Source organism: Onychostruthus taczanowskii, unplaced genomic scaffold (assembly GCF_017590055.1).
Source record: "Onychostruthus taczanowskii isolate IOZ18803 unplaced genomic scaffold, ASM1759005v1 scaffold30, whole genome shotgun sequence".
Lineage (NCBI taxonomy): Eukaryota > Metazoa > Chordata > Aves > Passeriformes > Passeridae > Onychostruthus > Onychostruthus taczanowskii.
Window position 1 is genome coordinate 8241309 of NW_024500350.1, and position 14592 is coordinate 8255900.

Genomic DNA, 14592 nt, shown 5'->3' on the forward strand with positions numbered 1-14592 from the left:
CGGGCACAAACTTGAGAGGAGCAGCTGGAAGAGCCTCTGGGAATGGAGCCTCTGAGCTCTGGGGGCTCCACACTCAGGTCCCTGGTGCTGGGTAAAACACTGCTCTTGGAAAGCTCCTGCTCTCTGGAGCAGCCTTTTCTAACTTTCTGCCTAATTAACTTGGGCTGTCATTCCAGAACATCTTTCCCTGGTTTATCACTCCCTTCCTCTCACTCCAGCACTGTTTAGAGCTACTGCATTATTTACAGCAACTGCAATATTTGGAATGGGATTTGTGCAAAGGACAGTTTGCAGAGAGCTGTATTGCACTATGTACCATTCCTGCTCTCTGAGGAAGCAGATATTTAATTCCCAGATCAGTAACCCCCTTAATCTGAGCAAACCTAGATATTGAGCTGGAAACTAAAACACAATAAGTAGCAGATAACAATATTTTCACCTTTCTAGCTCTCATTAATAAGCCTCTGTCCCCAGTGCCCAGTTCCAACCCTGCTGTTCAATATTGCAGGGTTGCTCTGGGTCAGGAGCAGCCTCTGGGCTCCCAAAGCCCTGCTGTGCCCCGGGCAGGGGGGCCGCACTCACCAGCGCAGCGCGATCTTGATGGGGGTGGTGAGGCAGGAGGTGAACAGGTCTGCAGGCAGGTCTGGGATCATGGGCAGCAGCTCGTTGGCCTCACAGGCTGCCAGCTGGATGCAGTTCTTCATGGAGGGGGGCAGAGGCATCTGGGCAAGGGGGTGGTTGGGGTTAATGGCAGCCACCTGTGGAGAACAAGGCAATTCCCCAGCGGGAGTCAGGGAAGGTCAGGAGATACCCCAGGAGAGCTGCCAGTGCTCCCTGGAGCTCTTGGTGACTGTGGCAGCACCAGCACAGCTTTAACTCATATCTCATTAGCAGCACTCAACTAAGTCCAGAGTCAGTCCAGAAATACCCTGTAGACCAAACCTCAGTCTATAAAGTAAAAATGCCCTACAGACCAACATTCCCATTTTCCAAAAGCACAGGGATTCTCCTATTTAAGATTTTGACTAAGAATATGATCTTTGAGACTAATAACTCAGGGAGTGAAAACATATTTTATCTTCTCAGCACCTTTCAGAACCAGGTAAACAAAGTGAACTTCAGCTACGAAAGTTTCTTTCCAACATTTTGCATTTTTTTCATTAGGGCAAGATATGGAATCAGGAGGTGAGAATCCCTCTGGCAGATTAAAGGAAGAGCAAACTCCTCTGATCTCCTTGCAGGGAAATGGGGAACAATTATCCTGATCACTCTGGCAGCCCCTCTGGAGCACGAGTTGCAGCTTTGCTTCACTTTTCATGAATTTGAACAATTGGATAATTTATAATTTTCCAAATGAATTCCCCTTCACGCTTTCATGACGCCGTGAGCACTCTGCTGTGTCTGTTAGCAGGGCTCTGCTTTCTATTCCCCACGAGCAGCAGCCTCAGTCAGGCACCAGGAGTTAATGAAATCTAAGGACAGAATGAAAAGCAGACACATAACCCTGGAAGTAGTTTCATAACCAAATTAACTGGCAGTGTTAACCTGTGCTGCAAGGGCAGCAACACTAAAGCAGCTGTCCCATGTAGCCTCACATTCCACGAGATGACAAACCCTAGAGAAGATGGAATAATGGAATGTTTGTTGAAATAAAGACTTTCGTCACTTGTGCTCATCCTTCTCCCTTGGCTGGACTTGCAGAGGTTTTCCTGCACAAACTCCTCCTGAGAGTGGATCTGCCTCACAGGGAGGTCCCCTGGGGCTGCTCCCACCACAGCAGCCTCCACGTCCTTCTGGAGCTCAGCACCAGCCAAGGGGAAAAGGAACTTGGTGAAGAAAGCAGGGAAAGCAAGGTGAAGTCAAACCTGTTCAACCTGCTTGGGAACAGAATGAGAAACCAAACCAAAAGTGCTGAAGAGAGTATTGTAACAACAAAGGAGAAAGGCCCCAAAATTATCCCAGTGAAGTACCAGGCTGTCAGGGAAACTTGGGGATGGACATTCAGACCACATTTCTCTGACTTCTGCTACCAATTCTACTGATCCCTGTCTGGCAGTTTCATATTCTTCCCAAGCAAGAGACTATGAGTAGTTTCTTATTGTTACAAAATATGGAATTGTTTTATGGAAGAGAGGAATAATGAAATGATCTGTATATCCCAGGCTATCAGGCTGTCTTCTTCAGCACATTGGAATTTCCACCTGCCAAAGAGCCCCCACTAAAGCATCTCCCAAATCTGGAATTCCAAAGGAAAGGACTGACAGGCAGGGACACCTAACATCTGTTTGGAGGCTGTATTTGTGACACTCAGTTGCCTGATTAATTAATATTCCTTCCTTGAAGTTTTGGGATTTCTAATCCAGTGTCCTAGAAGTGTGAGAAGTGAATCTTTACAAATGTCCTTTCCCTGGGAGCTGCAGGCAGCAGGGGGGAGGCTGCACAGAACATTCCAGCTTTTTCCCTTCCACTTTGCATTTCAGATTTGCTCCAACAAATTTATTACTAACTCCATTTGAACCGAAGACAGCTTTTCATTGGGAATATATTCCACACTCTGCAGAACTGGAACCACCAGGACAATCCCTGTATGGATCAGGTTTTGGTCTTTCACATTTTCATATTCACTTCATCAGCACAAAACTGCAACTGCATCGAAACACAGCCCCAGATGCCAGAGTTTTGCAACCAAAATAATGATGTCTTATTCACCTCAGCATTCATCTCAGCAGAAAAGACCATTAGGGCCCAAATTGATTCTATTAACATTAACATTTAATTAGTGCTTGTATTAAAAATCATTCCAAGTTTAATGGGATAGCAAACTGAACCAGAAAGATCAGAGTGGCAAAGTTATTTGCAAATTAATTTGCTTTCCAACACAGTTTTAAACACATTTCTCAGTGTACACACAGCAAAGCAAGCTTAAACTTCATTTGTGTTCAGTAAAGGCCAGCAGCCTGAGCTCTCACCTCCAGCTCCTGCTCTCTCTGTAGTGCAAACTGCTTGAAGGACTTGACGATCAGGCCGGCGTTGGAACAGTCGTAGACAAAGATGGAAGGGCTCCCCATCCAGGTCTGCAGGTCGTAGATGGACAGGGGGATGTACTGGGTGTAGTTCTGCAGGAGAAAGCACCACTGCAGTCATCAGGGAAGGAACAGGGCCTGAACTGGGTGAGGTTGATAAAGGGGTTTCCTCCAGCCAGGTCTCATAAGCTCTTGGAGATCTACACCCAGGATAGCACAGCTACCTTAGAAGGCATAAAATCAGCAGGATGGCTTCTATGGTGGTGTTGAAAAGTTTTAATAAAAGGCAAAATAACAAAGCTGTTTACAGAGAAAAACTGAGCCAGGTGCAAGAGGTTCTTGCTCCTGGTAAAACACCTCACAAAAACCATTCGTTTCTTTGTTCTCTTCTTTTTCCAGTAAATTGCTCAGGCAGGACTTTTTGGCTCCTGTGCAATTGGCTATCCTTAAGTTGGAGGTGAAGTCCCCCAGGTCCTAGGAGGTGGCTTTTTACCTAATCGAGGAAAGAAACTTCTGGGCTTTTTTCCTTTTTCAGGAGACAGCTTGGTCACTCCTTCAACAGGGCCACATTCCTACCTGAGGTAATAAAATACACCCACAAAACCCAACTCTGAAAGCCCAAAATAAAACCTAGATTGGACTTATTAATGAATACAAATCTCAGTCAGTATCTACCAATAATGAGGATGTGAACCCAAGTCAACACAAGCAACAAGCTGATTTTACTGTGGCATTATTTGAAACACCCAACTCTAAAAAAAAAAAAAAAAAAAAAAAAACAGCCCAAAACTTTGCCAAGAGTTTTCAGTATCAGATATTTAGAGATCTGATATGTGCTAACAACTCCAAACAGCATTTAATAGTCCAATTTTATCCCAAATTTCTGCAACACTGATAAAGGATGCAAACCAGCTGTCTTTAATTTAACATCAAACATCTTAAACTGAAAACCCCATCAATAAATCAGGATGGCTAATTAAGCCCCTGCAGCCCATCAGCACTACCCCGCCTGAGCCTAACGAGATGCTTCATAATTTTATTACAGCTTTAGCTTCTGTGCAACTTTCCAAATTATCCATTAAAATTAAAACCAACAAAGCTGCCTTCAACAGAGTGAGGTGCCCACAGTTCCCTTTCTGTAAATAAGAAGGATCTTGTTCCTTGTCTTCCATCTTAACAAACGCCCCCAAATAACTGGAGGCAAGAGGATAAAAATCAGCCACTTAAAACCAGCTCTGAGGAGCCAATCCTAAACCAAGTGAGCTGAAAATATAAACCACAGATTCCTGCCTGCAAAGAGTCACCACCAAACACCCAGTGGCTGCCAGCAGGATCCTTTTCAGCTGCAGAGAGCAACCTGGTGTTCCTCCAACCCTGAGCTCAGCCCAAAATCCTGAGGAAAAGCTGTGATGTTCCTATTAACATCAGCAGGATGATGGATGGGATCATAACTCTCATTTAAATTCAAGAGACTTAAAATAGCTGTAATAAAACCAGTAAACTTTTTACAAAAATCAAATTTTCAAGGGCATGTATCAGTGTTGATAAAGACAGGAGGTATCATAAACCATGTGTTATGTAAGGCAGGGAGGGGTAAGGCATTTCCAAACCCAGTTTTGCCCATATATAACAGTTTGGGTTGTTTCATTAGAATTAATAGGGAAATTTGTTGATAAAAGCTGAAGTTTTAGGGAGCTGGAGCTCTGCAAATCGCTGCGGGGTGGGATGAGGCATGAACAGCCCAACTTCAGCACAGCCTTTCTTAAGGTCACACCCCACGTGAAGCACATTCCAAGCCCAGGAGGTTCCACATAAAAAACCTGCTCTGACACATCTCATCAATGACATTTTATGGGCAGGCATTGTTTTACCTTTATATTTCCAAGGCATCTTGCTCCAGCTAAGATTAGATTATAGCTCTGATTAATATTGTGGTATTTCCAAGCAGAAGAATTTTATGTTCCAACTCTACTGTTGGGGTCACATAAAACATCAAATTTGCTAATGATATGTAAATGAGGCAGTTTGAAGCAAGAAGGGGTGTTAAAGCAGACAGGGTGATGCTTTGGTGCTGCTGCCATGCTGGGCTGGACACACAGTTTGTTCCTGGCTTGGGTATGGAGGAGAAGTCCCTGCTCCAACACTGCTCCCACCATCCCTCTGTGCCCCTTCCCACAACCACAGCTCAGCTGGAAACTGCTGGTGAAGAGATTTCATCCCCAGTTGTTTAGAGAAGAGCCCAGAGATATTTCAAACTTGCAGAGAAGCTCCTCAAAATGTCAGAATAAACATGTCTGAAGTTGGGACATGTTGATTTTTCTCCTTTTGAAGCCACGTTGAGATTTGCTCAGGAAACAGCAACTAAACTAGAACATTACTCCTTACTGTTATAACAACACCTGCAAAACCAAGAAATCTGTCCCATAAGAATCTGTGAAGAAAATATGCAAACATATCTAGAAAGACAGAATTTGATAGACATACACAATAGCCCTTACCAACCAATAAACTGAGTTTCACTCTATTGCTACCAATGAAGTTTAACATGGTACCTTCTAAAATTTCCTATAAATTTATTACAGCTTTAGATACTGTGCAACTTTCCAAATTATCCATTAAAATTAAAACCAACAAAGCTGCCTTCACCAGAGTGAGGTGCCCACAGTTCCCTTTCTGTAAATAAGAAGGATCTTGTTCCATCTCTTGTTCCATCTCAGTGAACACCCCCAAATAACTTATATTTATAAATATAAATAATGTAAATATAGAACAGACTTTTTCTTCATGAAGAAACTGAGTCCTGTCTGCTTATTTCTACAAGTGAGGGTGGGCAGGCCCTGGCACAGGGTGCCCAGAGCAGCTGTGGCTGCCCCTGGATCCCTGGCAGTGCCCAAGGCCAGGTTGGACACTGGGGCTTGGACACCCTGGGACAGCGGGAGGTGTCCCTGCCATGGCAGGGGTGGCCCTGGACGGGCTTTAGGGTCCCCCCAGCAGTCAGACTGCAGGACTCACAGCCAGCTGTGCTCCCCAGAAGGCTGCAGTGGCTGTGCCAGCCCAGACCCACCTTGTTGAAGACCCAGATCTCTCCGTTGACCGTGGGCCGGGGCACGCCGTGCCCGTTGTAGTGGAACAGCACGCGCTCCTCCTTGGCGTTGCGGCGCAGCGACGTGCACAGCTTCTTCACCTCGTCCACCGTGGGGTCCAGGCTCTGCTTGTACCTGGCCTGGGACAGCAGGGGACACAGTCACTGCTCACAGTCCCTGCTACTGGTGCCTGAAGTTTTAGCTGTTCTATTTCCCAGACTCTGCACTGCATTGGTGTATAACTCTGAGCTCCATACCAAGTGTCAGCAGCTCTCCTCACAGTTCAGGCACACAGAACCAAGGACACCGCTGCAGCTTCAGCCCAAAAAGTGCAAACAGCAGGGAATGGAGGAGAGAAATCTGGAAGGATGGGACTGCATAACCTGGATCTGCAATTGGACAATGAACCCCAATGTGGAAATGGACCAAAACTTACAAAAGTGTGAAAACTCGCGACCCATCATCCATCTTGGGTGTAGCCCTGGCTGGGCTCTTGTACTGCCCAAGGTGTATCCTTTGAGGCCTTTCAATAAATCCCTACTTTATTGCTTTAACTCTGTCCAGCCTCTGTTCCAGGTACCCCCTCCGGGCATCAGCAGCAGTGTGGGCAGGAACTGGCTGCTTTGGGAAAGGAAACACAGAACATTGGCAGTGGGGCTGGACAAACAAAGCGTGTCTGCTGCTGTGTGGGACTCTCACACACACCAACAGCACAGGTTGGAGGGAGCTTAGCACAGCTCCCAGCTCCCACCCAGCTCACTCACTTTTCAATTATTAATATTCAGAAAGCCTTAGGAAGGTGAAATCTGTTTCAACATTAGCCAGTCTCACAAGTAACCCCTGACTTAATCCTCCAGTTCAGACTCTCTACACCTCCAACTGAACAAATTCCCTCTCTTGAAGAGAAAAAATGGTATAGGTCGACGCCATTCTCGAGACAAAAGGACACGGAAGGCCCAGGAATTTGACATTCACACAGTTGGATAATAAGGGGAAAAGTGATGGAGAGCCCTTGGAAACTGTCCTTTGCCTTGGGAAAAACTGATGTATTCCCCCAGCTGTGTCTGTGGACGCCCCGTTACCATTTCTGTGAGCACCAAACTCAGGGCACATTGGAGGATGGAGGAAAAATCAAACTGGCAAAAACCCCAATGCTTCAAACCCCTCTCAGCTTGGCTGAGTTCAAGACACCCAGGTAGGAGCTGGTTTGTCACGCTCAAAAGTGCATTTTTTTGAAGTAAGGCCAAATAATAACAGAAAGTCTTTCAACTGTCCTTTGAAAGACAAAAGCCTGGCTCTTTCTCTCTTCTCCAGAGCTGCAGAGACTCAAACCCCAGAATCACAATAAAACCTTCAATCTGATGTAGTGAAATAAAGACCCAGGTTTAAGAGCAGGACAAACACACCTCTCCAAGAGCTGCTTTGGGAGCTTGTTTATAAACCAAACCAAGGCTGTAGAAGTTTGGGCTTTTTAGGTTTTTCTCTGTGATAACCAAATATGATAAAATCTTAAAATGTCACTGGAAAAGAGGATGAAGGACTTAAATTGTTTATCAGAGAAGCCTGAAAAGCAGATACAGTGCTGCTCAATTAACAGTCAGAGTCTCCAGCCAGCAGGGGAGAGGGAACAATGAATGGCAGCATTTAATGATGGCAACACCCAAGAAAAGCAAGCAAAAGGAGGAAAAATATGAAGCAAGAAGCAGTGATGTGACACCCTCATCCTTTCTGGGAACCTCAGCACTCAGGAAAGCCAAGAGGCTGCATTAATCTTCCCACGGAGCCCCCACCTCCTCCTCTCTGCACTCAGAGCAGTGATGAAGACACTGATTTGCAAAAATGTGCCCCTTAAATCCCAGCCTGGCTGCTGGCAGCTTCACCAGCCACCCAAACCAGAGTGCTGGAGAATTTCAGCTGTTTTAACTCAGGAGAACAGGCTCATTCCATCCCTCCTCACGTCCCTGGAGCATCAATATTAAACACAGATCGCAGTTAATGGAGGTGGATTCAGACTCTACAACTAAAGTCTGTAGATCTCAATTTCCAAACTGCAAACAGATCATTTGGGCCTGGAGAAACACGAGGACGAGGGAATGGAAAGGAGGGGAGGGAGCTGTGAGTAAGCACAGTCTGAGCCCTGGTGCCAGCTCAGGACTCAGGTGGGAGTTTTAGCTATGACAAGAACCAGGTACGTGAGTAACACACCAGCCCAGGTGGTGCCTTTTTTGTCTTTTTCTTTCCTCCCATTGTTATTCCTCTTCCTTCCCTGTCAAGGTGCTGGTTCCTTCCCCTCCAGCTCCCAGCAGGAGCTTTCCAGCACTAATGAGGGCAAAAGGTAACAGAGCCCAACCAGAACCCCAGAGCTCTGTGGGGCTTCACCTCAGCATCTCCTGGAGGTGCCACAGCCACAGCCCAGACTTGGGGCTGTTTTCCCCTGGTTTTATCAGCCTTGCCCTGAACACCAGGCTGCCCTGCTGCCACCACCAGGTGCTGCTGACAGGTATTTGCTGCTGTTTGCATGGAGCCTGTGCTCCCTGTGCCATTACAGACTGCATCTGGAGCAGCAGAGCTGTCCCAGCCCTGATGGGGATGGCAGCTGCTCTTCTGGGGGAGTGTGAGCTCCTGATCACCTCCTGCCTCACTGGAAAGCTCCTGTCCCGAGCAATAAGCTGGTGGCCTGATCAGGAGATTCTCATTATTCTGCTCACACAGGCAAAGTCAGAAGTTTTGCTTGTGTACTGCCAGATTTCTGCGAAACACTCGCTGGTTTATCCAGCCTTGTGCCTGTTAACTTGTGACAGACAGGATGTCAGTTTTTAAGACATTTCACCTTTCAGTGTTGGAACTTCAGGACTGATAAAACACTGCGCTGACAGATTTGCAGAAAATGGGAGGAGTTTCAATAGAAAGGAGTTCTGGCACCCAAACCAGGAAAAGAAACCAGTCTGGGGGTAGCACCAAGTGGTTTTCCCATGGACATTTCCCATGTTTAATGCTGAAATGGGAAGTGAGATGGTGCCACTCTGAAGCCATGGTACCAACCATCCCATGACCTCCCACATTACTGTCTGTTTGTTTCACAAGGGATTTACTTCTTTCAAAGGGAAAAGAAACCAGCCAGGTGTTACTGCTTAGCAGGGACAAGCAGTGACCTCTCCAACATAAGTCTGTCCAGAGGGGAAAATCCCCTTCAGTGGATTCAACTCCTACCCTCTGGAACGTCAGGATGAACTGGCTGCAGAAATTCCCAGAGTCCTCTGGATTTTGAGTTTAAATTAATGGCTCTGCCTTGGAAACTTCACCTAATGACAGGTTTTCCTTTCATTTTTAATGGGGCCAAGACACTGAGGAGAAACCCCAGGCAGAGACCTCTTTCCTGAGGAGCCAGGGCTGCAGCAGCTCTGTGGCTGTGCCAAAGGGCTTGGCTGTCACCTGAGCCACCAGAACTTGCTCCTCATCACCTCCCAAACTCAGCTCTGCTCACCCTGCCAGCTGCTGAGTCCAGGAAACTCAGCTCAGGACCAGGTCCTGTGAAGAGGAAGGAATGCAGAGTGCCAGAGGTGACAGAACAGGGGACTGAAGTTGCTGATGTTGCTCATCTCTCAGTGGCAATGGAAAGTTCTGGCAGCCAGGCCAGGTTCCCATCACCGCTGGCACTGCCCAGCCCAGCAGGCACTGTCAGCAGGGAGATGGATTTTTTCCCCTTAAGAAAACATGAGGATAAACCAATTTTCTCATCACAGCTATAAAATTCAAGCCTTCCTCTTTCACTCTCCGGCAGCCCCAGAGCTCAGTCTTTGTTGCAGAAGGACTCCACAAGGCTCAGACCACAGCTTGTGTGTGATCCCACGCCAAAACCCCAACCCTGGCCCAGCAGATACAAAGTGTATGAAAAATGTATGACAAATGTCTCTGCTGGCATCCAGAGCCTCTGCTCTTCACAAGCTGTAACATCATCCATCCTCTTCTCATTCAGCAGAACAAATCCTGAAGTCACTCCCCTTTTATCCCTAAGATACCTTACTGAATGTGTTCCAAATTTATCCACAGAAGAAACTACTCCAACATTCAGTATTTTATACTGAAACTGCCTTTTACACCTCCTTGCAGAAGAAGGATGCTCCTACCCAGAATCCATAATGAGATATAAAAGCTTTATTTGGCTGGAGATTGGGTTTTTTTTTAAACAGCTTCTGGGTGACAAAGAATCCCAAATGCAAGTGGCACACACAAGGCACTGCATGTGGTGAGTAAAAGAAATAAAACAGAGGCAATTCAGCTGCAGTGTTTGAGGTTCCAATGCTTCCTCTTGAACTGCTGCTCTGGGTGGTCTGTAAGGTCCCCTCCAAGCCAATTCCATGATTCCACAGCTGCAGGACATGGACAGCCCCTGGGACTGGAAGGTTTCCTGCCCTGTGGAACCTCAGAGCAGGGCTGGGTGGGATTTCCTGGAGGAAGCAGTCCCAGCCCAGTTATCCCAGTGCAGAACCCATCAGCTCCACATCCTGGGCTGTCAGCAAAGCCTCCCCAAGGTGGATCCCAAACTCTGAGATGCAGCTTTCCCTCATCCTCAGCAATGCTTCCTCCTAATCCAAATCCCAGGACCAGCCCAGGGTGCAGCTGCCTCTTGGAGCAGATCTGCATCCCAGTCTCCAAAAGCAGAGAAGACATTAAACCTGTGACTGTGCCATGCACACAGCCAGCCTACTCCACATGATTTAATTAAAAGGAATCAAAGCAAGCTAATTATTCCAAGAGAGGGGTTTTGGAACAATGCCCAAATTGGAAAAACTCCACTATAAGAAGCCTCACAAAGAAGTGACTAAAACCCAAGAGGAATGACACCATCAGCTTCCAGGGCAAGGGTGGGCAGGTTTCACACCAGCTCTCCTGGCTGTGTTACAAACCCATCCCTGCTGCTCAGGGGTCCATCCTGGATCAGCATCCCTGCTCTCCCATGGGAAGTTCAGCCACACTGAGGCAAAGGATAAAACCACCCCAGACAGAGATGCTTGAAGACCTGTTAAAGATGAACACTAAAAATCCTGGATTAAGTTTTCTGTTAAGTGAAGAGCATAAAATTGAATTAATTCATATTCCCCTTTATATAAGGCAGCTGCCAGTTCGATGCAACGTGTTCCTGAGAGTGTCTGGAACAAAGTGGGGCTCAGACACATAAAACAGGCACATATATGTCAAAAATTCACAGCCAGGATGAACATGTGGTGCACACAGCAAAGCAGCACCATTATATTTTACATTTTAAATCCCCTGAACACATTGGAGCGTCTAAGCAATGAACAGGAACATGGCAAAAAAAAAGGAAAATCCAATATAGAACCAGACAATTTGAGCAAGCTGAGAAGCCCAGAGCTGGTGCAGCCATCCCCAGCCACTGTGGGTGACACAGTGAGACTCCCCAGTTCCCACACCCCCATCCCATCTCCAGGAACCAAAAAGTACAAACTGAGTTATCTCAAGTATTGAATTTCTGTAGATGGTAAAACCCCTCTGAAAGCACCCGGGTACCAGGAAAGGGGAAAGCAGGAAAAATCACATCAGTTCCCAAAGGAATCGAGAGGAAATCCAGGCTGAGCTCTGTGCTGGGCACGTTGGTGGAATAATAATAAACAAACAGAACCATGAACAAACACTTTGGGGAAGAGCCCATTCAGCATCTCTAATGAGAAGCCAGACTTTTCAAATCAAGCTCTTATCTTGTTGAGTTTCCTAAAGAAATCAAAGAGCACTGAGATGAGAGGAAGTATCTTTTTGATATAAAGCCATTTGGATTCCCAGAGGATATTTAACAAGATCTCAACACAGATTTGGAGGAAAGTCCATATATAAAGACTTGCTGATAAAACAGGCAGGTGGGGGAGAATGCCTAATTTTGTCCACGGAGGGAAGGCTCTGGGAAGCTCCAAGAGGATCTGTTTTGTAGACTGACTCATCCAGCACAGCCACAAACATCCCTGGCAGGGAGGGCCAGGAGCACTGCCTGCTGCAGACAGGGCTGAGCCAGAGGCACTGCAGGGCTCAGGCCACGGGCAGGGCTCAGCAGAGCTCTGCAAGAGGATTTTCACTGCCACTTCTTCCGTACTCCCCAATTTCCTCTCCCTAACTCCATTACTCTCCATTACTACAGGCTTCTCCCAGGGTTTGTCTCCATGTGCTGCCAGGCTGGCCTGCTTCCAGGCCTGCTGAGGGGGAAGCTGTTCTAGTGAAAAACTACAGCTTCACTCACAAACAAAAATACTTTGTTCTTTGGTTCATCCAAAACAGTGATTAATAACCCAGCCCTGCAACTCACCGTGATTTCACTTTAATTCTGACTAAAGCACAGCTCTTCTCTTGCATCAAAGGCAGATTTAGGATCCTGCACTTACACTGCCTTTGGAGACACATCAAAGGACAGACAATTTAGAGCTGCACATGAACACTTTTGGGTTTGCACAGTTCCACAATAAACATCCCAGCCCAGGACATAGCAATGCCAGGTAGGGTGCCAGGGCAGGACCCAGCAGTGCCAGGCAGGATCCCAGCAGGACCCCAGCCCAGGATCCCAGCCCAGGACCCAGCAGGATCCCAGGGCAGGATCCCAGGGCAGCCTGCAGAGCCCAGGGAGCAGAGACACCCCGAGCCTGGTGTGTGATAAGCTCAGAGATAACTCAGCCCTGTAAGAAGTGACTGCAGCTCATCCCCACTGCCCATCAATCACAAACCCAATCACCTCAAGCCCATACTGATATGGTCACAATAACTCTGGTTGGACACATCATGCAAATACAAATTATTCTGTACCATATCCAGACTCCAAGCTTCTTAATTTTATATTAAAAAGAAAAAAAAAATCCACCTCCTTTAAGGTGTTTTAATTTTTTAGGCTGTGGGCACATAAAATTACCCTGATGCAAATTCATGAGGATTAGGCCAAGATAATAAAAACTGCATATTTAAGTACAAGGGAGTGTGCTGGAAATCCCAAATTGACGTTACAGGCAGCAGCTTAACCTGGTTAACACAGGCCAGGAGAAAACATTACTGATAAAATTATTAGTCATTGCTAACTTGAAAAATATTCATTACAGTGAAGACAAACTATAACTTCGAGATGCTTTAATTTAAATACTAAACTAAGCCAAAGGGAGACTCCTGTCAGTCTGAGGCAAGTCCTCTGCAGATATCTGGGTGCATTTCAAACCCCTCTCATCTCCCCTGTGCTGATTCCCCCTGGAGCAGCCCGAGGCTGCTGGACCTGCTGATGCCAGGACAGGATGGTGGCAGGAGCCAGCTCTGAGTGTGGCACACCCCCTCTGTGCCTGGAGCCAGCAGTGGGGACTTTACCTTCCCTCTGCAGAGTCTCTGACCTTGCTTTCAAGTCCAATGTGAAATGAATTCCAAAGTACCTAATCCTCACTGTGCAGGCTCGGGATCCAATAACACTTCCAAAAAAAATGCCTCGGAGCAGTTTGTTCATGAGAACTGATGTTGACAGGGAAGACAAAAATCAGGACAACCAACCTTGAGTTGCTGCTACAATACATCCACAAGACAGGTGTGTTCCTCAGCAGTTACAAGCTGCTTCACACTGCAGGTTTGTGCCAAAGTTCACAGAAATTCCACCCACCAGCCTCCTGTGTTTGGTACAAATCCTTCCCTCTTCTGTCAAATAACCATTCTGAGAGGGCTGTGCAAATAATTGCTTGCTTTTAAATGAAGGGAATGGTAAAAGAACTCAAATCTGCTTCTCATATGCCAGGTCTGCACCCTCAGCCTGGTGACAGCTCGATGGGTCACATCACAGGGTGCCCTAACAGGATTTTAAGTACACCCCAGGTCACATCTTTCAAACCTGCTTAGTCAAACAACGTAACTCCTAAGCATCAGTGTCAGCTCCATTCCTTCTCTAGAACCTCAGTTTTATGAGCTCTTTAAAGGCTTTGCACCTTCTTGTTTGTTAAACAGAAACCTGATCTCACTGGGAGCCCAGTTCAGGCTGCAGGAGTACAAACTGGTAAATTCTCAGACTGGCTGTCTTTATACCCTGGCCAGAGTGCATCGTGCTCCAGGGAGGAGCTGCAAGGTTGGGGCCCTGCAGGGCAAGAACTTCATCTTCTCAATACTAAATAATTGTTTAGTTATTTCAGTTCTCCTCTGATTGCAAAGTAATTGCTTAATGAAGCAATTTTCTGATTAAAAACACCTTAATGAGTCAGGAGAAGGAAAACCAATCATTCCAAGGTTTATGCTTTGTTAATCTCCACAGGAAAGGAGTTCAAACCAAAGCACCTCAGGATTTTCTCATTCTGCCTTAGAGAGGAGCAGGAATATAAATAAAAATGTGAATAGTTTCCTCTTTAATCTCTGAGTTTTGCACAGAACTGGAGGTGTCTGTTAGCAAGAAGCTCCTCATGCAGCACCTTTGCCTGTGCCAGTCTCCAGCCCTGCATCCCTGCCCAGGGCATCCAGGTGCATTTACTGGC

At 46.6% G+C, this 14592-nt stretch overlaps 1 protein-coding gene across 1 annotated transcript in view; it reads right to left on the bottom strand.

Moving 5' to 3' along the window:
- The window catches only part of RPTOR (regulatory associated protein of MTOR complex 1), a 100697-nt gene that overhangs the window by 67384 nt on the left and 18721 nt on the right, over positions 1–14592 (bottom strand). The window contains exons 4-6 of the mRNA XM_041409042.1: positions 6088–6246; positions 2970–3116; positions 583–758 (exon numbers count right to left, since the gene is read on the bottom strand). Coding sequence (XP_041264976.1) covers positions 583–758; positions 2970–3116; positions 6088–6246 — 482 coding nt within the window. The remainder of the gene's footprint in view (positions 1–582; positions 759–2969; positions 3117–6087; positions 6247–14592) is intronic.